General features: G+C 40.6%; 2 protein-coding genes across 3 annotated transcripts; one reads left to right on the forward strand and one right to left on the reverse strand.

Moving 5' to 3' along the window:
- The first annotated feature begins 495 nt into the window (after nt 1-495).
- On the forward strand, nt 496-10029 carry LOC117251379 (Golgi pH regulator). The gene is made up of 14 exons (XM_033617632.2): nt 496-749; nt 2054-2113; nt 2282-2385; nt 2472-2578; nt 2709-2810; nt 2930-3050; nt 3195-3275; nt 3372-3481; nt 3598-3686; nt 5367-5459; nt 5602-5697; nt 6025-6114; nt 6233-6298; nt 9383-10029. The coding sequence occupies exons 1-14, from the start codon at nt 708-710 to the stop codon at nt 9587-9589; spliced, it is 1368 nt and encodes a 455-aa protein (XP_033473523.1). The 5' UTR covers nt 496-707; the 3' UTR covers nt 9590-10029.
- pdzk1 (PDZ domain containing 1) lies at nt 10026-19719 on the reverse strand. 2 transcript variants are annotated; one of them, XM_033617631.2, is made up of 8 exons: nt 19635-19719; nt 16994-17203; nt 16641-16854; nt 13732-14064; nt 12718-12914; nt 12414-12638; nt 12019-12336; nt 10026-10517 (listed from the first exon to the last, which is right to left on the reverse strand). In XM_033617631.2, exons 2-8 carry the CDS (start codon nt 17198-17200, stop codon nt 10473-10475), a joined length of 1539 nt encoding a protein of 512 aa, XP_033473522.1. In that variant the 5' UTR covers nt 17201-17203; nt 19635-19719; the 3' UTR covers nt 10026-10472. The 2 variants fall into 2 exon arrangements, with proteins under 2 accessions (XP_033473522.1, XP_033473521.1); XM_033617630.2 differs by having other exon boundaries at nt 13717-14064.
- Nucleotides 19720-20949: the final 1230 nt, after the last annotated feature.

Raw genomic sequence — 20949 nt, forward strand, 5'->3', positions numbered from 1 at the left:
AGTAAAAAAAACCCCAAACAAACAGCAATGTATCCATAGATCATAAAATCAACAATTCCGTAATATACAATGACATAATAATAACAATGATAAAAATAGTAATAGATTAATTTAATTACATTAATTAATACATGTTAATATGCTAAAATGTCTATTATTATTATTATTATTATTATTATTATTATTATTATTATTATTATTATTATTATTATCATCAGTAGCAGGAACAGCAGTAGTAGTAGTAGTGGTGGTAGTGTGTTTTGTGGCCCCCTACAGGTTAACATGGTAATTACAACGACCATGCCAAAATCCTCACAGCCTTAAAAAAAAAAAAAAAAAAAAGTGACCAACTTCATGACCATAAACTAAAAATATTTATTATATTTCAAAACGTTTTAAAGTACTATGGATTGTTTTAATTTACTTTTTAGTTGGTGTCTTTTCTTTGCGAGACGTCACAGTTTTGAGACGGAAGTCTCCTCGTCGGACTCATCTTGATGACGTATACACATGGCCAACCGTTGCAACTTGACAGCTGAACAACAAATGCTCCTAAAATGAGCTCAATAGCAACATAGCGAACATTTCATACAGGTCAAGACTGATAGTTTCTGTCATATCAACATGAATTAAAGCAGTCCTCGGCCCTGCTACACCTTTACGGTCAGTTTCTGTCGCGGAGTAAAGGCTGATTTACAAACATCATCATGTCGTTTCTGGTGGACTCAGTCATCATGTTCACCTCACAGGTAATGAAGAGTTGGTAAAGTCAGTAAACTGTAACGTGTGTTTCTCTAACTGAACAAGAATATACAGCGCATGTTGTGAGCCAATGTTATATTAAATGTTACCAGCTAACGTTACATTAAACGTTACATTTCGACTGTCTTCACCTACAGCGCTCTTGTTCTTCCTGTAGAAGTTTTAACATGTCTATTATCTGAATCAAAAGGGTAAAAGACGTCTTGAAAACAGCCAGCATGTCACTGTCTGTTACTGTTTATAACAGCCATTTGTCAATTAATTAAACACTGAATCTAATCTCTTTTACTTAGTTACTTTGTCATGACCACATCTTTCAAAGTTCTTGAAATGTTTTCCTGCTAAAACTCAACCACCAGCAACACTCTGTCTATTAGCAGCTCGTTTTGCACGATTAAATGCAACATTAGAAGTTATTCCATTTAAATTGTTTACCTTACATTACACAAATTATGGTTATGCTCATTGTAATGCTATCTGTTGTCAGTGCTTAACTTCATCATGTTATGAATAAAAACTTTAGGACGTTAAATCAGGCTGGGCGATATGTCCTGAAAATTAGATCGCAATATTTTCAGACTATATCTCGATACACGATATATATTTCAATATTTTTTATAAAATCTCCTCAAAAGCATGCTAGGACTGGCAGACAAAATCAAACATAACAATATTGCTGACCAATTACCCTCTCTAATGCGACAAAGTTGTAGGGATGACTATTGCTACTAACACAATTAGTTTTTTGATCAATAATCATCAATAATGGGAATGTAATGACTAAGTGGGTTAAGGCAAGCGCTAAAACAAATAGAAATGTCTTTAAAGCAATGGAAAAAAAATATCACAATTTATGCCATATCACAATACAGTAATATCCAGAATCTAAGATGATACAGTCTCATATCTTGATAATGTTATAATATATTCATATTGCTTAGCCCTAATGTTTAATGAACTGTTGTGCTGAGCTGCAGGTTGGTTAAGAGAGCTGACAGTAACCATTAGACCTTTTTCCCCACACCAAGTTTTTTAACTTGCAGAAAAAAAGCACAGCTATTACTAACATCAACCATGGCTCTGTTTTATTCTAGTGTCCCAGTAAGTCATGACAGTGTGACAGTGAGCCAGAACAGATTGCAAAAACACTATAAAAGGCTTAATTCATAGATATGAGATGAGATCCATTGCTAATTTGATTTAGCTTGATAAAACTAAGGCAGAAAAAACAGGAAATGTAATCATCCCCTCCTCTCCTTCCTCCAAATAATCCCCATTTAATCCAACACAGGTGCTGTTCTTTGGATTTGGCTGGTTATTCTTCATGCGGCAGCTGTTTAAAGATTATGAGGTACAGTATTTTCCCAAAGCATTTATTTACAGCTGACCCCTGGATGTGTTGACCACTGGCTCAGGCATAATAACCACTGGTCATCACCACTAATACAGCTGTAGTCCTCATCAATCACTGGTGGTCCTCCATGTGAACAGTCTTCACTGTCTTTGTGTTTGTTGACAGGTGCGACAGTACGTTGTCCAGGTGGTTTTCTCTGTCACTTTTGCTTTTTCATGTACCATGTTCGAGCTCATCATCTTTGAGATTCTGGGTGCCTTAAGTAGCAGGTAAGTACATTGTCTGTGGACTATTACTATGTTTTATTGCTGCTTATTGCAGGTGAAGAATTTTAACTATCATGTTTTTGCCACAGCTCCAGGTATTTTCACTGGAAGCTGAATCTCTATGTGATACTGCTGGTCCTAATCTTTGTGGTGCCTTTCTACATCGGTTATTTCGTTGTCAGCAACATACGCCTGTGTAAGTACAGATAATTAGCTGGCTAGCCTATTACGAATATGATGCTGTAAGTGAAAATGAAAGGTGCTGTTTAACAGATGTTATTTTAACTCATTACATCACAGAAAGCTGTTTTCTTGTGTCTGTGTAGTGCAGAGACAGAAGCTTCTGTTCGCTTGCATGGTGTGGTTTACCTTCATGTATTTCTTCTGGAAGTTGGGAGACCCATTCCCCATCCTGAGTCCAAAACATGGTGAGTGTGCATCCGTCTCCTCTCTGTGTGCACCTACGCCTTATGTATGCCTTTTTCTCATAAATTGTGAGAGCCCTTCATCTAGGAAGATGTTTGAAAAGTGTCATTGTCTTTTTTAGGGATCCTGTCCATTGAGCAGCTAATCAGTCGAGTTGGTGTGATCGGAGTCACCCTCATGGCTCTGTTGTCAGGGTTTGGTGCGGTTAACTGTCCCTACACATACATGTCCTATTTCCTCAGGTGAGCTCAGCTGTGGGTTTTCTCTGATGTTACCTTCATACAACCTGTTCATCTGCTTATGCATCAGACATCCCGAATCCCATCCTTGTTCTCATGACACATGCTGCCATTGCTTCGATGCTTCCTGCTTTGTTATTTTCACAGAAATGTAACAGACAGTGACATCCTTGCTCTGGAGAGGCGGCTGCTCCAGACGATGGACATGATTGTCAGCAAAAAGAAACGGTAAGTAAAAAAGAGTGGTTATTATATTTATTTATTTTTTTTATAAAATAAATAAAACAAATTTTGGTGTTGCTGCAATTCATTCTTTGTGTGTAGGATTGCCATGACGAGGAGGCAGATGTACCAGCGAGGGGAAGACCAGAACAAGCAGACAGGATTCTGGGGCATGATCAAGAGTGTTACCGCCACACAAACAGGCAGCGAAAGTATCCTTTATACTCACACTAAGTATGATTGCAAAGATGCTTCATTTTTAGCTGTTACCAGATAATTATACATTAGTTATCCACAGTAGATGTCAGCCTTGACCTCTTCCCTCCAGACCTGTCTTTGATCCAGCAAGAGGTTGACGCTCTAGAGGAGCTGAGTCGGCAGCTTTTTCTTGAGACTGTGGACCTGCAAGCCACCAAGGTACCACATGTGCATGCATACACATACACAGAGATGCTCGAGCACATGTTGCTCCACTTAACTACAGAGAAACACAGTGTGAATTAAAAACAAAAACATGGAGGAACATGCAGCAATAATCTTGACTGAAGTTATGCAGGTGGAGGAGTGATTTTCAGTGAGTTTCAGAGCATCATCTATTTACCTGGCCTGCAACATTAAGCTGTAAAATATCAATTTTACACTATCTGCTCAGCACCAAACGGCAGACAGGCACAGATACCAACTTGCTGGTGGACATAGTTGAGCACTTAGCAGCTAAAGAGCCACATGATTCCCTCAGGAGTTGCTAGACTAGACAAAAACTGAGTAATAAGATGTGATGTTACCCAGGTAGTGCTCGTCTGCTGTAACGACTCAGTTTACACATTTTTTTAACTGCTGATTCATAAAATTGGAGTACTGCTAGGTGAAACATGTCACAGTAATTAGGGGAAAACCCCAGTAATATAAAGTAGTATTTTATAAATGTCTTTATACATTTATTTTTATATGACATGAAAAAAGTACGGTAAATTAGTGACGCATTCTCCGCCTTGATGACTAACACATAGTTCAAGGCGTGCTTAGTTCTCATTTGATTTTTTACAGCCAGGACAAATGTAATTTAGCAAAATCCATTACAGTACTTTGATTGTAGTCAGTTTTAATTTACTTTTTAGTCTTTTTTTGTTTTGTCATAGTCAAGTTTTAGTCAGTGGAACTTCATTTAAGTCTAATTTTGGTCAATGTTTTAATCAGAATTTTCTCAGACAGTTTCATAATTTTGAAACTGCATCTAAGGAACCAGAGTAACTGTCTGAGAAAATTCTGATTAAAACATTGACCAAAATTAGACTTAAATGAAGTTCCACTGACTAAAACTTGACTATGACAAAACAAAAAAAGACTAAAAAGTAAATTAAAACTGACTACAATCAAAGTTAACACTGATAAGGTGGCTAATGGTCCAAAAACATCTGTTATCACAGGTTTAAGCGTCTGTTTAATGTGTCTTCTCTTAACTTGCACTGTTGATAGTTGTGACTGCTTTATGACTCCTGTAAACGCTCAGTTAAAGTATAATCTGTGGAGCAGTTTCTTTGACAACAAGAGCCATCTGCCCCTCCCGAGAATCAGTCAACAAAGGCCCATCTCCCAAAACAAAATCTCAGTTGCCGAATGTTATCAGTGTGGAGCTTTATCAGCTGTTATCCTGGGTACAGGTGTGGATCCTTGTGTGGGAGCTCTTCTTTGCTCCATTCAACACAACCCTCCCCTCTTCAGCAACAATTTCCAGACTTTCCCCCTCTGTAATTCGAGCCAAGTTTATTGCCTCTGTTGCAACATCACAGTCATACGTCACAGGACCTGATAAAAGAAAAAATTTATTAGCATGCTGTCAGGTCTGCTCTTTCCTGATCACGTGGTTCATACAGATCAGAAGAAAGCGTCATCTGCAGCTGCCCATATCATTTATATGAATGGTTTTCACTCAGATCAGTGCCTGATTACATTGTTTAAACTAAACCCAGAAGTCTCTAGCCCGAGAACCACTGACTGCCATTACAGACACACACTTTTATCTATACAAACGACGCCCACTTTGATTACCCCATAAATGTTTACCAATTCTTTACCACCACCTTTCCTTATCTTTAGGAGCGAATTGAGTACTCAAAGACATTCCAGGGGAAATATTTCAACTTCCTCGGCTACTTCTTTTCCATCTACTGTGTTTGGAAAATCTTCATGGTGAGAACTTCTAAACCTCTGGCATTGTGTCTGTCCCTCACACTCACACTCCCAGTTACATAATCACATGTACAGTGTTTTTATATTGTTTAACATCTAAATCAAAAATGTATTTTAAAAATCTGTCTACTGTTCATCATAGGCTACAATAAACATTGTGTTCGATCGAGTTGGAAAGACGGATCCAGTGACGAGGGGTATTGAAATCACAGTGAACTACTTGGGCATCCAGTTTGATGTAAGACACACACACACACACACACACACACACACACACACACACACACACACACACACCTGCAGAAATAGTCACATGCCACACCGCATGACCTCCTATAAAGATAATTGTCAGCCCATTATCATCTCTCTGCCTGCATGATCACTATCAATCTTTTGCCACACAGACAATTACTTGATTGCGTTATAGCTCACACCCACAGAACATGGCACTGCATTTAAATTGAAATGAATACATAATACATGCAGATTGAGAGTCCTCTGTCCTTATTTTTTTTTCATCACTTTATTTTTCATAATCTTTTGTTTCTCTTTCTCCCCCTCTCAGGTGAAGTTTTGGTCCCAACACATCTCTTTCATCCTGGTGGGAATAATAATCGTCACATCTATCCGTGGCTTACTCATCACCCTCACCAAGGTAACACTGCCACATGACACATGTTAAAATGGCTACAGATCTTGAGGCACAAAAATCTGAGACTGTTTTTGAATAATATGTCTGTTTAACTAAAGATTTCACGTTTCTTGGGTTTTAGTTCTTTTATGCGATATCAAGCAGCAAGTCCTCCAATGTCATTGTGCTCGTCCTTGCTCAGATCATGGTGAGTGTGTTGCTTTATAGTTGTCTTATAACACAGAGCACAGCCTACAGACAACAGCAGAGTTGGCAGAATGCCAAAATTTTGACTTTGATAGCTATATCAAGTTTAGTAGTGATACTCGATACCGAAACTATACAGATTAGAAGCAGCATTTCCACAAGGGTTGATCACATTTTGTTGCAAAACCATGAGATTTAGAGTGTGTACAAAATTAATTTACAATAAAATCCTAATTACTCCATTTTATTCATACGTATCAGGGCAAATTTCTGATATGTGGTTACATTCACTGGGCCAAATAATAATATATTATGTATGATAGACCTGCCCCATGCACCAGTGTTTTATTTTATGAGTAGTTCCAACGTGACAAACCATGACTCTACCAAAATAAGTGATACTCTAGCCACCCAATCACATTGTTTTTAGCCAGTGGCTGTGTTGCCTAAATTTACAGTGGGAGTGTGTGTGCAATCTTTTTAACCGGCCGTTCTGTCTGATACTATAAAGCCACATTATTTTAGAAGTGACATGCAGCCCTAAGTTATTTAGTTTTTTGTTACTGTTCATTAGAGCACCAAAATTAGACCCTCAAATCACTGCAGCTTAATACATTTGCCATTTGGGAACTTACATTTTCTTATATGCTTGTCATGCTACTTACAATAGGGTAGGCCTGATATTGATACTTTTAAAGATCTTTTAATCTAGGCAGCAGAGCAAAAAACAACCTACGCGTTTCAGCTGTAAGCCTTCATCAGCGTTGATGAGCTTATTTCCTACCTTTTTTGACTCCTTGGAGAGGTCTTGGTGTCTGTCACTGAGGTGCTTGGCGAGGTTTGAAGTAGGGTAGGGCAATATGTACAGTACAGGCCAAAAGTTTGGACACACCTTCTCATTCAATGCGTTTTCTTTATTTTCATGACTATTTACATTGTAGATTCTCACTGAAGGCATCAAAACTATGAATGAACACATGTGGAGTTATGTACTTAACAAAAAAAGGTGAAATAACTGAAAACATGTTTTATATTCTAGTTTCTTCAAAATAGCCACCCTTTGCTCTGATTACTGCTTTGCACACTCTTGGCATTCTCTCCATGAGCTTCAAGAGGTAGTCACCTGAAATGGTTTTCCAACAGTCTTGAAGGAGTTCCCAGAGGTGTTTAGCACTTGTTGGCCCCTTTGCCTTCACTCTGCGGTCCAGCTCACCCCAAACCATCTCGATTGGGTTCAGGTCCGGTGACTGTGGAGGCCAGGTCATCTGCTGCAGCACTCCATCACTCTCCTTCTTGGTCAAATAGCCCTTACACAGCCTGGAGGTGTGTTTGGGGTCATTGTCCTGTTGAAAAATAAATGATCGTCCAACTAAACGCAAACTGGATGGGATGGCATGTCGCTGCAGGATGCTGTGGTAGCCATGCTGGTTCAGTGTGCCTTCAATTTTGAATAAATCCCCAACAGTGTCACCAGCAAAACACCCCCACACCATCACACCTCCTCCTCCATGCTTCACAGTGGGAACCAGGCATGTGGAATCCATCCGTTGACCTTTTCTGCGTCTCACAAAGACACGGCGGTTGGAACCAAAGATCTCAAATTTGGACTCATCAGACCAAAGCACAGATTTCCACTGGTCTAATGTCCATTCCTTGTGTTTCTTGGCCCAAACAAATCTCTTCTGCTTGTTGCCTCTCCTTAGCAGTGGTTTCCTAGCAGCTATTTGACCATGAAGGCCTGATTGGCGCAGTCTCCTCTTAACAGTTGTTCTAGAGATGGGTCTGCTGCTAGAACTCTGTGTGGCATTCATCTGGTCTCTGATCTGAGCTGCTGTTAACTTGCGATTTCTGAGGCTGGTGACTCGGATGAACTTATCCTCAGAAGCAGAGGTGACTCTTGGTCTTCCTTTCCTGGGTCGGTCCTCATGTGTGCCAGTTTGGTTGTAGCGCTTGATGGTTTTTGCGACTCCACTTGGGGACACATTTAAAGTTTTTGCAATTTTCCGGACTGACTGACCTTCATTTCTTAAAGTAATGATGGCCACTCGTTTTTCTTTAGTTAGCTGATTGGTTCTTGCCATAATATGAATTTTAACAGTTGTCCAATAGGGCTGTCGGCTGTGTATTAACCTGACTTCTGCACAACACAACTGATGGTCCCAACCCCATTGATAAAGCAAGAAATTCCACTAATTAACCCTGATAAGGCACACCTGTGAAGTGGAAACCATTTCAGGTGACTACCTCTTGAAGCTCATGGAGAGAATGCCAAGAGTGTGCAAAGCAGTAATCAGAGCAAAGGGTGGCTATTTTGAAGAAACTAGAATATAAAACATGTTTTCAGTTATTTCACCTTTTTTTGTTAAGTACATAACTCCACATGTGTTCATTCATAGTTTTGATGCCTTCAGTGAGAATCTACAATGTAAATAGTCATGAAAATAAAGAAAACGCATTGAATGAGAAGGGGTGTCCAAACTTTTGGCCTGTAGTGTAGATGTTATATCATTATTGAGATATTAGATGTGATGTAAATGTATCAACTATCAGATTTTCTATTTGTTAAAATGCTTGCCTTAACCCACCTAGCTGTTATATTCACATTACTGATGATTATTGATCAAAAATCTAATTGTGACAATATTTTCTGAAAATAAAAAACAAAAAACAATAGTCATTAGGAGATTTAAAAATATCAAGATATATATTGTGTATTGAGATATAGCCTGAAAATATCACAATATTATTTTCATAAGTGTTGCCTAGCCCTAGTTTGAAGTGTTTCCTCCCTTGCACGACACTGTTGTAAAGCAATTTTTGCATACAGGCATTAATATGTCAGTGGGCTCACCATCAGCGTTGCCTCTGTAACGTTAGGAAAAGTAGTCTCACGCTGTAGTAATGGGGATACATGCACAGTTGCCATGTTTTACATTTCATCTTCTCGATCACTTACACCAAAGACACATTTGACCTACAACAAAGTTCTAATACTGAATACCGACCATATCAACGTCTCAGTATACTGTGCAACACTAAACTACAGCTAAACCAACATTTCTCTCTCCGTGTCTCACTCCACCAGGGGATGTATTTTGTGTCGTCTGTACTGCTAATGCGTATGAGCATGCCACTGGAGTATCGCTCCATCGTGACAGAGGTTCTGGGAGAGCTGCAGTTCAACTTCTACCACCGCTGGTTTGATGTCATCTTCCTGGTCAGCGCCTTGTCCAGCATCCTCTTCCTTTACCTCGCCCACAAGCAGGCACCAGAGAAACACATGACCCTCTGATCTCCTGCATCTGTTCTCACTTGGAGGGCTTTGAATCTGGGATTTAGGGATGTCCAGAAATCAGGGTATTTTTTATATGGGACATAATTATCTGGACTGTCTGTTCCTGAATCAGGAATGGCTGTTGGACTCAAGTGATGGGGGCATTGGAGCACATTAGGAAACAACTTTGAAGGTGGACTTTGTTGAAGTATGCACAGAAAAAACTTTACTATTGGGAATTTAATTTCACCTGCAAATGCAGACACTTGGTTTTTCTCTTAAATTCTTTTTATTCTGGCCAAAATGATCTTTTTCTTTTTGTCTGAAGACACTGGAGCTGTACTGGTCATGGCACATCCCTGCTTTACTCTTACACCTGTCAATCATGTACATCCTGAAGCAAAATATATCATTTAACTGGGAACAAAAACAAATACCCATAAAGGAAACTTAGTTCAGACATGTGTGTTCATTTATTTGTGTTCATTGAACTGGGAACAGCAAAGTTTAATTTTTAGAGCATTAAATAAAGACAGCAGCTTTTTCATGGAGAATACATGAAAGGCCATAGTATTTACTAGAAACAACAGTGTAAGCTTCAGCTCTGTGGGCTGTAGATAGCTTGGTAGCATTGGTGTTCTTAGGTTAAGGAGACATTACACATTCATCATATCATTGCACAGGCTCATCGACTGTTTGCACCAAAGGAAGTCAACACTATTCAGGATCATATTTTGTTCTCAGCCCTTTAATACATGACATATTGACAGTGAATTTCAGAAGTCTTTACTGTCTCGCTTTTTATTGTTTGTGCCCTTAGAGGTGATTGTTAAAAAACAACAATTGATCAACATTAGATTGACAAAAGCCGAATCAGGGAGACTGTCCGTTCGGCGGCTTCTCATAATCTTTCATCCATGCTCTCTTGAGATAAAGCTGACAAGGTCTGGAAGAGAGAGGGAAAATAAAATCAGAATTATTTCAGCTTCTTGTAATGATGCTCCAAGTATAAAGCCACCTATAAACAGCACAGAAAAATTTACAGCCATGCTAGTGTGTACAAAAGAATGCTCAGGGTGCAGATTTCAGGCAATGATTCCCTCCATAGATAATTACAGTTTATGATCTATAAAGTGTGTGGACTTTCTCCAGAACTGAGTAATAATCTGCTATCTAAGACTGTGCTCGTGACACACAACAGTGTTTGAAGCTAAATGCTAATGTCAGTACGCTAACAATGACAACATGCTGATTATTATCCAATATAGTATTTACAGTATTCACCATCTTAGTGTATTGTATTTGTATACACATTTTAACATTTGCTAAATGGCAGTAAATACAAGGTACAGCTGAGGATCCTGGGAATGTCAGTAGATTTGCAGATATTTGAAAATCCATAGACTGTGTAAAGATGTGTAAAGAGAACTGGATACAGCGCTGGAGACGGGTCCCCATTAGTTACAATTAAAGTTGCTCAGCATAAAGACAAATAGGCTCGATTTTTGCATTGTTGGGCCCATAGAGTAAGCGCACAAGGCCACTTACCAACTGATTTACAGATGTTTCAATCACAATGTAAGTCTATGGGAGAAAGCCTTTTTGGGCCCAAGACCCTCAAGGTCTACTTCCACATATGGCCTCAAAGCTTGGCACTGTTTCTGTTGGCTTGGACAGCTCCCTAAAAGTGAGCCAAGACATCTTGATTGTCCCCTTGTTGCTAGCTATAGTGTAGGCCATAAAAACCGTGCCCTCGATGTTAGCGGATAGGATATGGTTGAAGCTAAGGAAACAGAAGTACGTGTCAAATAATTTTTTCCTAATGGTCGTTTCTGTCATTTTAGGTACTTCTTATCACTCTGGTTTTAGTTATTTGATAACAAAAAAGGGTATGATGCATTGACACACTTGTGGGTGAATGAGTGGGACCTTGAGAAGGCTCCACTCCCACTGCACAGACTCTGGCTTCAAATGACGTCACCAGCACAAGATGGCAGCGGCCGTATTCAGGAAATTTTGTCTTCAGTTTTGTACAGTGGGAAAAGATGAAGACGCATCGTCCATCTTTATATTAAGCCTGGGATTAAACTAAACTAAATAGATGACCTTATGATGCTGCTAAAGTAACATTTAGAGATCACCAAAGTTGTTCTGATTAATTAATAAATATCTGTACGAAATTTCATGGCAATCCATCCAATCGTTTCATTTAAAACCACAAATGTTAACCTCATGGTGGCGCTGAAGGAAAAGTCAGAGGATCACCAAAGTCATTAGGATTCACTGTATGGGGAATATGATTACCTTTACAAAATTTCATGGCAATACATTAAATAGTTGTTGAGATATTTCTGTTTGTACCAAAGTGGTATACAAACCAACACTGCCATCCCTATAGCCACACAGCTAGTGAAAATATTACTGAGTATTTAAAAAGCACCACTCACCCTCCCTCTTGCTGGTTCAGTTGGGGTTTCAGGTCTGGCTTTCTGCTCGTATCTCGTAACTTCTTCTAGAGTATCTACAGTGTGGACCTGAGCATAAGACGTTTCCCCGAGGAGCAGGCGTGTGATGGTCACTCCCTGAGCTTTGAGTTGGTCATAGACGCTCCTTTTAGCCACCAGCATCTCCAGTGAGTTGCCACTGCGGCGGATCATTTCCACCACCTCGTCGTGGGTGCTCTCCTCCACGTTTACCCCGTTCACCTCAACCACAATGTCGTCATCCTCCAGACCTGCCCTGTCGGCCACTCCACCCTTCACCACCTGAAACAAAACCTCCTGTCACCACTTTGTTTTGAAATGGAAAATTAATAAATGGCAGGCGTTCCTGTCATGTATACCTCCTTGATGTATTGTCTCGTGAGCCCCTGGATGCCGTTCAGGTGAAAGCCATAGGTAGTTGAAGTCCTCTCCATTCTACACAGTTTAGGCTTGAGCTCCGCCCTCCTTGGCTGAACAAGTGTGGATGGTTTGACAGGAACTGGTAAATTGATGGCCTCTGTGTAACTTGGCGGTGAGTTGGAATCCTCCATATCCTCCGAGGGGAGCATAGGAGGCAATTTCCCCTGTGAGGGACACAACAATGACATTATATAGATTGTCTGCAGTTTATATTAAAGTCTGACAGTGGTACCCATGACTTACCTGCTCATACATTTGGTCCGTGTCTTTGTCTACCACTAGGAAGCTGCATGTATTGCCACTCTGCCTGATCTTGTTCACCACCTGCTCATGGCTAAAGCCGTCCACCGATTTGCCGTCAACAGCTATTAGTCTGTCCATTTCCTTCAGAGCCGATCTATCTGCGGGGCTGCCTTTGTCTATGTCCTTGATGAAGTGGCCTAAATGGATTAATGAGCACACCGTTAAAACGCAGCTGTCTTACTGCATTAAAATACCAAGTTATTGGAAACAGTAAAGGGACAGTCAACCCCTGAATCAAAAATACATATTTTTACTCTTACCTGCGGTGCTATTTATCATTGTAGATTGTTTTAGTGTGAGTTGCCGAGTGTTGGAGATATCGGCCGTAGAGATGTCCGCCTTCTCTGGAATGTAATGGAACTAGATGGCACTCGGCTTGTGGTGCTCGAAGCGCCAAAAAAATTCATTTGAGAAACTCAACAGCAATGTCCTTTTCCAGAACTCATGACCCTGTTACTCAAGATAATCCAAAGACCTTTTTGTGGGCAGTGTCATGTAGGAACTATTATCTTTCATCAGAACTATACCCGCCAACCGTATCACCACTCAAGGACGAGAGGCTCTTGCTTGCGATAGTGCAACATTTAAACATTAATGGCGTCCTCCTCAGTTCAGGGGTAATGTTAGCTTGCCCAGCAGCGCTAGGTGGGCTAGCAGTAGATGCACACTTCCAGTGATACGGTTGGTGGGTGTAGGAAATATTTTCTACATAAACTGCCCACAACACAGTCTGTGGATTATCTTGAGTGAACGGGTCAAGATTTTTGAGCACCACAAGCCGAATGTTGTCTAGTTCTATTATATTTAAGAGAAGGTCGACATCTCTACAATTGGTATCTCCAACACTTGGTAACTCACAGCAAAAGAAACTATATTGATAAACAGCACTACAGGTAAAAGGAAAAAATGATTTTGGGGTGAATTCTCCCTTTAACATACCGATTATTGCCTTGCCTGATAGGTTCTTCTCCTCCCTGAGAAGGAAGCCATAGCCATCAGGTCCTTTGGTTAAGTTGACTACACGTGGCTTGTGTGGGAGATACTTGGTTGTGGCTAACCATGCTCCCATCTTCATATTCTTGCTCTGGTAGTGCCTGTCTGTTTCCTGATCGACCAGCAGGAACATCATGCTGCTGCCAGCCAGCTTGATCTTCTCCACTACCTGATCGTGTGTGGCGCCTTCCACGTTCTCCCCGTTGATCTCCAACAGGCGGTCGTTGACACAGACCCCCGCCCTGTCAGCCACACCTCCTTGGATCACCTCTGTCATGAACAAACCGTGTTCACCTAGAAAAGATGTCATAGAAGATATTGAAATTAAACTCTGAGATGTTACAGAGACAGTTCTCTTCTTGAAAACAACCTGGTGGTGTTGAGTCAGAAGGAAGTAAGCTTACCAGATCTCTCTAGTCATCTCCTCATGTCTGCTTGAGGCTAGTGCAAAACAGCTGTTATCAGCATAACACACCCAAATCTCTGACCAAACTGTTGGTGGTTGAGTTGCACTGTGGGTAATGTAGGTGCCAGATTTTGACAAGGTAGAAGTATGTGTGGAATAAAAAGAAGGGGCTCTGTTTCTGCTGCATCAATTTGATAGTTGGTTGATATTTATTGGGTTTCATCACTTTCTTGTAAGCTATGTCCGTAGTTATAAACGCTAGTATATCATTAGAAAAAGGTTTTCACAATGGTCCATAAAGTCTGCCGTTGTAAATGTTACAAAGTTGGTGTTAAAGAGTAACTTCACACCAGGCTGTAAAGCAGTGCCTCACTGCCCACTCTGGTTAAAAGTTGTCCTTGGCTGTGGTTTGATGTAATCAGAGGTCTGATCTGATGCAGCTGTCATGAGGAGTACACCACCCTGCAGGGTCTTTAACTTATAAGCCCTTTATAACGCAGGAACCCCTGCGGATCTTTAAAAACAGTGGTTCCCAACTGGTAGGTCGCAGGTCCATGCTGAAGAGACCGCAAGTGACTCACAAATCTGCCAAGTTTGTAAAAAAACACATTTTACTTTTAAGTACAGTGAATTTCCAGCACACAGCTTTTATTTTGAAATGCTGTTTTCTGCTGTAGAGTGAGTGACAAATCGACAGCTACTTGAAAGAGACAGCAAACTAGCTCAACAACATGGCCAAACGCAAGTATGAGAAATCCTCCCAGTCGTCGAAATCTGACACTTGATGAAAAAGCCTTCCTTAAATGTCAGCATGATACGTGGCCAGTCGCTTTATAGTTTAACGGCTCTCTACGGCATCAGGGGGAAATGCAGCGGGAAAAGGACGAAACTTAAGGTGCTGAAGGTCCCAGTAGGGCGAGCGGGAGTGGTGGTGGATGGGTCCAACAAAAACCAACTTTTACACAGGAGAGTGGTGTCTACATACTGTAATAAAGCCAAACCCTATTCTTTTTCCCTAAACCTAACCATATGCTTTTGTTGCCTAAACCTAACCACGTGCGTTAGTTTTTGGAGGAAAAAAAGGTCAATACATGTTGTTGTACCGACTTAGTGCGTTTATTTTGACAGAGACTGTACATAAACGGTAATTTTCCTGTGAAAATAGTAGTGTATTTTGAAAGAAGACAATGCATGTAACAGGCAGAACTTGACACGGCATCCCAGAACGTCAACAACCAACGCACCCAGGGTACCTTTCATGTTGTGTCAGGATGTGGAAGGTCCTGCGGCTGCGGCTGCGGCTCCTTGGTCTTGGGGTCTGGGCGCTCCTGCGGTCTTGGGGTGCCATACCGCCCCCCTTCCCCCGCAGGGCTGGCCCTGGACCCTGGTGATGGTTTTCATAAACACATTGGGAGGGTTCAAATACACGCATGCATGTTCGATACTTCAGCTCCGTGACGCATCGCAAAGAACCGATGGGATCACTCCAAAGGGGCCCACTTGCTTCTCAAACCTAACACACCGCGCTGGCAACTCTTCTCTACAATCGGGCTTTCCCCCTCCACCAAGACTCTCACATTTTTGGTGTTCAGTATAGACTTCTCTTTTGTTTTTGTTTTTCAGTACAGTATAGCAGACATGTATATGTTTATTTTTGATAATCCGCATGGAGCACAACCACCTCAAGGCCACAATACATCAGCTACACTGCCTGTTTCTCCCCTGTTTTTTTTTCGTTTGTTTGTTTATTTGTTTGTTTGTTTTTCCTCCTTCTTCTCCGCATGCACTGTCACTATATAACTCAGGACTTAAGCACCTGCCCCCTCCCCCTTGCTTGTTTCCTTACTTTCCCCTTGACACACTTTGGTGTATCACGGCCCTCTCTGACTCATATTAGGAAGTTTTTCCAATAAAGGCTGTTAGGCTAGTCTCCAGGGAGGGTGGGTGACGGTCACAACCACGCATTATGGGTATAAAATACTTGACTGCAAGATTAACAGTGCATCAGTCTTCACAAGAAGCTTACACCCTTTAGTGGCGCTAAGCTATGAAGACCAATGCAGACAAGTAGGGAAAAAAAAAAAAAAAAAAAGGATGTGGAAGGTCCATGACCAAACATTGATATGTGGTCGAAGTGAGAATGTGTTGTTTTAACTTGACCAAAAAAGCCATGTTTTATGTTACAGTAAGCATAAGACAAAATTGTCCCTAACCCTCAGTAATTGATGTTGGTTTGTGTTTTTTTTTTCTTTAATTTTGATAAATGTCAAATTGGTCATAATTTCATGCTGAGTGAAATTTAAAAAGTCTCAAAAAGTTCAGTAAATCTAAGGTTACAAATCCCAGCATCACATTTTATTTTTACCAACCAGTTCCACCCCACATGAGTAGACCAATTAAACAGATTCTCTTTTTTATCAATTGTCCTAAATTGGGATTCCCCTACCCTACCTCCTCAGCTCACCTTTGACACTGCGAAGAGAAAACCCATAGGATGAGCTGGACTTAACCAGGTAGCAGAGTTTGGGTTTTAGAGCCTGGCTGGTCCCACCATTGACAACTGGTGCGCTCTGAGGGTTGGACAGGTTCACTCCCCGTGCTTTGGCCTGCACATAGGAAGCTTCATCCAGGATGTGGAACGTGACTGATGCGCCACTGTTTCTCACCATGTCCACCACCTGTCCCGGAGAAACACATACTCAGCTTATGGAGACCAATAACATAACTTTTTACTATATGTTGTCATTTTAGGGGCTCCATATCAGGAGTCATCACTGATTTCATTAATGCACTGCGGTAATTCTACACCCCACTTACTTCTGAATGTGACATTTCATCAACAAATGTTCCATTGACCCTCAGGATGCGGTCTCCATCCTTCATGCCAGCCAGTTCAGCTGGACCTCCCATTTCCAGGCAGCGGATCAGGTGACCCTCCTCATTATGCTCCACCCTCAAGTAGAAGCCAAATGAATGACCCGGCCTCTTGGTTAGAGAGATCACCCTCGGCTTGAACCCGGCCATGTCCTAACATAGAAAAGATGCACAGTTTGCTGTACGTAGTCACTACAGTCATCTCCAAATTAAAAAGAAGTTTATGGGTCATTCTTCAATTATGGTCAATTTTGTTTATGATCAAAAAGAACTCATCATCTGTTAGCTTGCTAATGTCTGTTTTAGTTAGCATTAGCAATACACAAATTACACAATATAAAATGTTGTCCTTCTTATTACTTGTACATTGAGGAGATATGAGCTGTTTGGAAATGACGGCTGGTAAATATTTTTTTGGATTAACATCATTCTATTTCGATTTCTTCTTATTTCAGTCCATGGAGCTAGCTGCTGCATGTTCACTCATAAAAAGGTGTGCACCACTTTGCCAAGGATTCCAGCTTGAACATCATGATTCCTCAAAATGTTGCAGTGGTGTGCAATGGGATTCCAGGTATGTGTTCTCTTGTTTGTATTTGTTTGTAGATTTGAAGTCACTATTAGGTGGCTATTTAATTCAAAATTAAGCAGACTTGAATGTCCAAAATGTGGCTCAGGTATAATGGAAATGTAGCAAAAACCACACATAGGCTAAAAGGTCGCTGTTTATATAATTAAAATAAATGACTGATTTATCATCTAATTTTTGTCTGTTCCTTTTGGTGTCAAGTAAGTGTGTGACAAAAATAAAGAAAACAGAAATGTGTTTTTACTGACACAATAATCACAATTGTTGAAGATTCCTTCTTTTATCAGCTGCAAAAATCCATTTCATGATACAGAAAATGCTCTTAAAGGATTAGGATTTAGGGCATCTGTTGGCTGAAATGTGTCTGATATTCATAACTATGTTTTTATTACTTTTTAATCACCTGAAAATATTAATAACTGTGTTTTTGTTACCTTAGAATCAGCTATTTATATCTACATATGGAGCGGGTCCTCTTCCATAGAGTCTGCCATGTTGTTCTACAGTAGCCCAGAACGGACAAACCAAACACTGGCTCTAGATGGGCCATTTTCATTTTTGTATTTTTCCATTGACCACTGTTACTGCCCTACATGCCAGGCACATGGGAGACATTTTAGCTTTGCAACCTCACCGCTAGATGCCACTAAATCTTACACACTAGATCATTACCATATAGACAATGAACATTTTGAGGCTGTGATATAAAAAGTCAAACAAGGGACAGACACACAGTAACATGCTTTGTTCAATATGTTAATCTACCCTTTCAGTAAAGGAGTAGCTGCAGTTATTGGGTTTATTTATAACCTTGAAAAATCCGTCCTCTGTCTCCCTCTTTTCCTGTCACCGCTGTCACCCGTTAAACATCTTCATTTAGCAGCACATAACCCTGGACTTAAAGGAGCCATAGAAGTGCTGATAGCGTCAGATGAAAAGTTAATCTTCCATGTCAGCACTCTAGTGGCAGTTAATGGTTAATAGCGGGCACAGCTGACTGCGGTGACGACTCTCCTTCAGAAGACAGCCTGGACTTTGAATGCGCCGTGAGGAATGTCACTGTAATCCTCTTATTGGACTGTTATTTCCATACGTGAAGGTCGTAAAGGACGTGTGTGTTAGTACGTGGACAGGAGTGTATCCCTACTGACTGACAGCTATTATAGGATACTGTGTGCTCTGACAGTGTGTGAAGTGGTTTTAAGTCAGTTGTTACCGTTTTTTACTGATGCTGTTTGACGCTACAGTCAATGCTATTATGAAGTCTTGAAACCCTAAATCCATTATTTCCCATACAAAATTCTCCCTCTTAAGTTAGTTTAAATTAAAAAAAAACAAACAAAACATTTGGCCATTGTACAGGAGAGAAGTATCTACTTTCTTGACACTGAGCTAACTAATTCATGCTCACGTCGAGTACGATATTCAAACCCAAGACACGTTTTATGACTAAAATGTAGAGGTCCTATACATAATTTTACACACATTTCTTTCAACATTCAGCCATATTAAGTGAATTTGTGCCTTATGAAACTTTGAAATTAAAATAAAATCGTGTAGGTTTGCACCCACTAGAGGGCACTTTGGCGATTGTAAGGTTATTAGGTCCAGTATCAAAATTAAAAGACACGAGAGATAATAACACACCTCAATTTAACTACAGTGCCTTTATAAAACTCATCCACACCATTTTTTAAAGTAATGTAAGGCATGTTGTAACCCTTTGAAACAAAGCAATGTCTACCCATAACACCTTACAGTGTTTGTGACTATATCAACTAACAAGTGTACTTTTGCTCCATTTATAGAGGACTAAACGGTACAATTATCCAGTAATGTAAAAGAAATAAATGCAAATATTAAAGGAAAGTTTGAAAAATAAAATGTTCTATTTCCCTAATCTATTCATCATTTCATAATCCATCAGATTTGTGATCATATATGTCAGAAAACCACCACATACAGTATGGTGGAGTGTTCTGAAATTAAACTCACCAGCACGTCTCTGCTCAGTGTCCCAGTCCAAAGGAGGAGCTCACCTGTCACTGCTTGGCTGATATCTAATGTGTCTTCAACCTGTTCTCCTCCTCCTCCCTCCCTCCCTCCCTCCCTCCCTCCTTTCCCCCTCTCCCACTCTTTGTGGGGACTTTGACGGGCCAAAGGTGAGCCTAAAGGCTGAGTTATTTAACAGCGTCAGGAATGTCTCAGGAGGTGATGGCCCTGTGCAATCTGTACTAAAGGAAGATGGAGCCATAAATGAGTCATCTGTTTGGTGGTTAAAGGTGCATGACACAGGCGGCAATAAACAGTGTCAGGAATCATTGTGGTACATGTATCTAGACATCAAGGGGAATAGCATACTCATTTGCATAAATGTTATTGGCACAAAAATAAGTATGGACTCACTGCATGTCTTGACAGTATTACTTTATGCTTCTTGAAAACAGGAAGCCAGTGTCATCTTGGGTGTTCTCTGTGTATCAACAAGAAACACCATAGCGTGAAATTAAGGCTGCACCCTGAAAGTCAAGGATTCGATCATCAGTCAGAGACTCTTCAGTCGACTGAGATTCTTCACGTGGTTGTTAGCGAGATTTAGCATCAGAGTCAGCGCTCTTTGCTTTCCTGCTGCTCTCCAGGGTAAAATCACTGTCAAGTCCTCGCATCCACATGGTGAAGGTGTCTGACGAGTACAGGCAGCTGCTGACCCAGAGTGAGTCTGAGTGAGATGGAGGCAGCTGCCTGGAAGAGGAGAGGCTTTGCCTGTTTGGGTTCTAAGATAACGTCATCGTCTGCCTTCTGCTAAAGTGGTGAACGTGGTTTGTTTACTATATCATGTGAACGTTGCTGTCACCCTGAGAGTTCAACCAAAACCTGGTTCAAACATCTGGCAGTTCAGTAAAGTGTAAATACAACTGTAGCGGGTTGGATGTGTGGTAGTTGAGAAACTCTTGTTGAGAGTACACAGCAGGATGGAGACGGATATTCTCATAAGCAGCACTTTACTATTCTCCACGCTTCGGCAGCTTCCCAACAAATTCATTTCCTGGTTACGCTTTCTCGTTATGGGTCTCTTAACTAACCAGTGAGAAGCTAGGAGGACTTAGACTGAGGTAAATGTGTTGGAGAATTACTGAGGTAGATCCAGCAAATTATTTAAATAAAGTAAAATAAATGAATAAAATAAAATAAAATAAAAATCACCACCCTGTGTTTTTTTTAAGATTCATATGCCTTGGAGAAATCATTCAGTTTGTACCATATGGTGTCACCTGTACACTTAATTGCTAGTTTATAAGCTAAAACTCAT

The sequence above is a fragment of the Epinephelus lanceolatus genome, chromosome 14 (genome assembly GCF_041903045.1).
Source record: "Epinephelus lanceolatus isolate andai-2023 chromosome 14, ASM4190304v1, whole genome shotgun sequence".
Classification (NCBI taxonomy): domain Eukaryota; kingdom Metazoa; phylum Chordata; class Actinopteri; order Perciformes; family Serranidae; genus Epinephelus; species Epinephelus lanceolatus.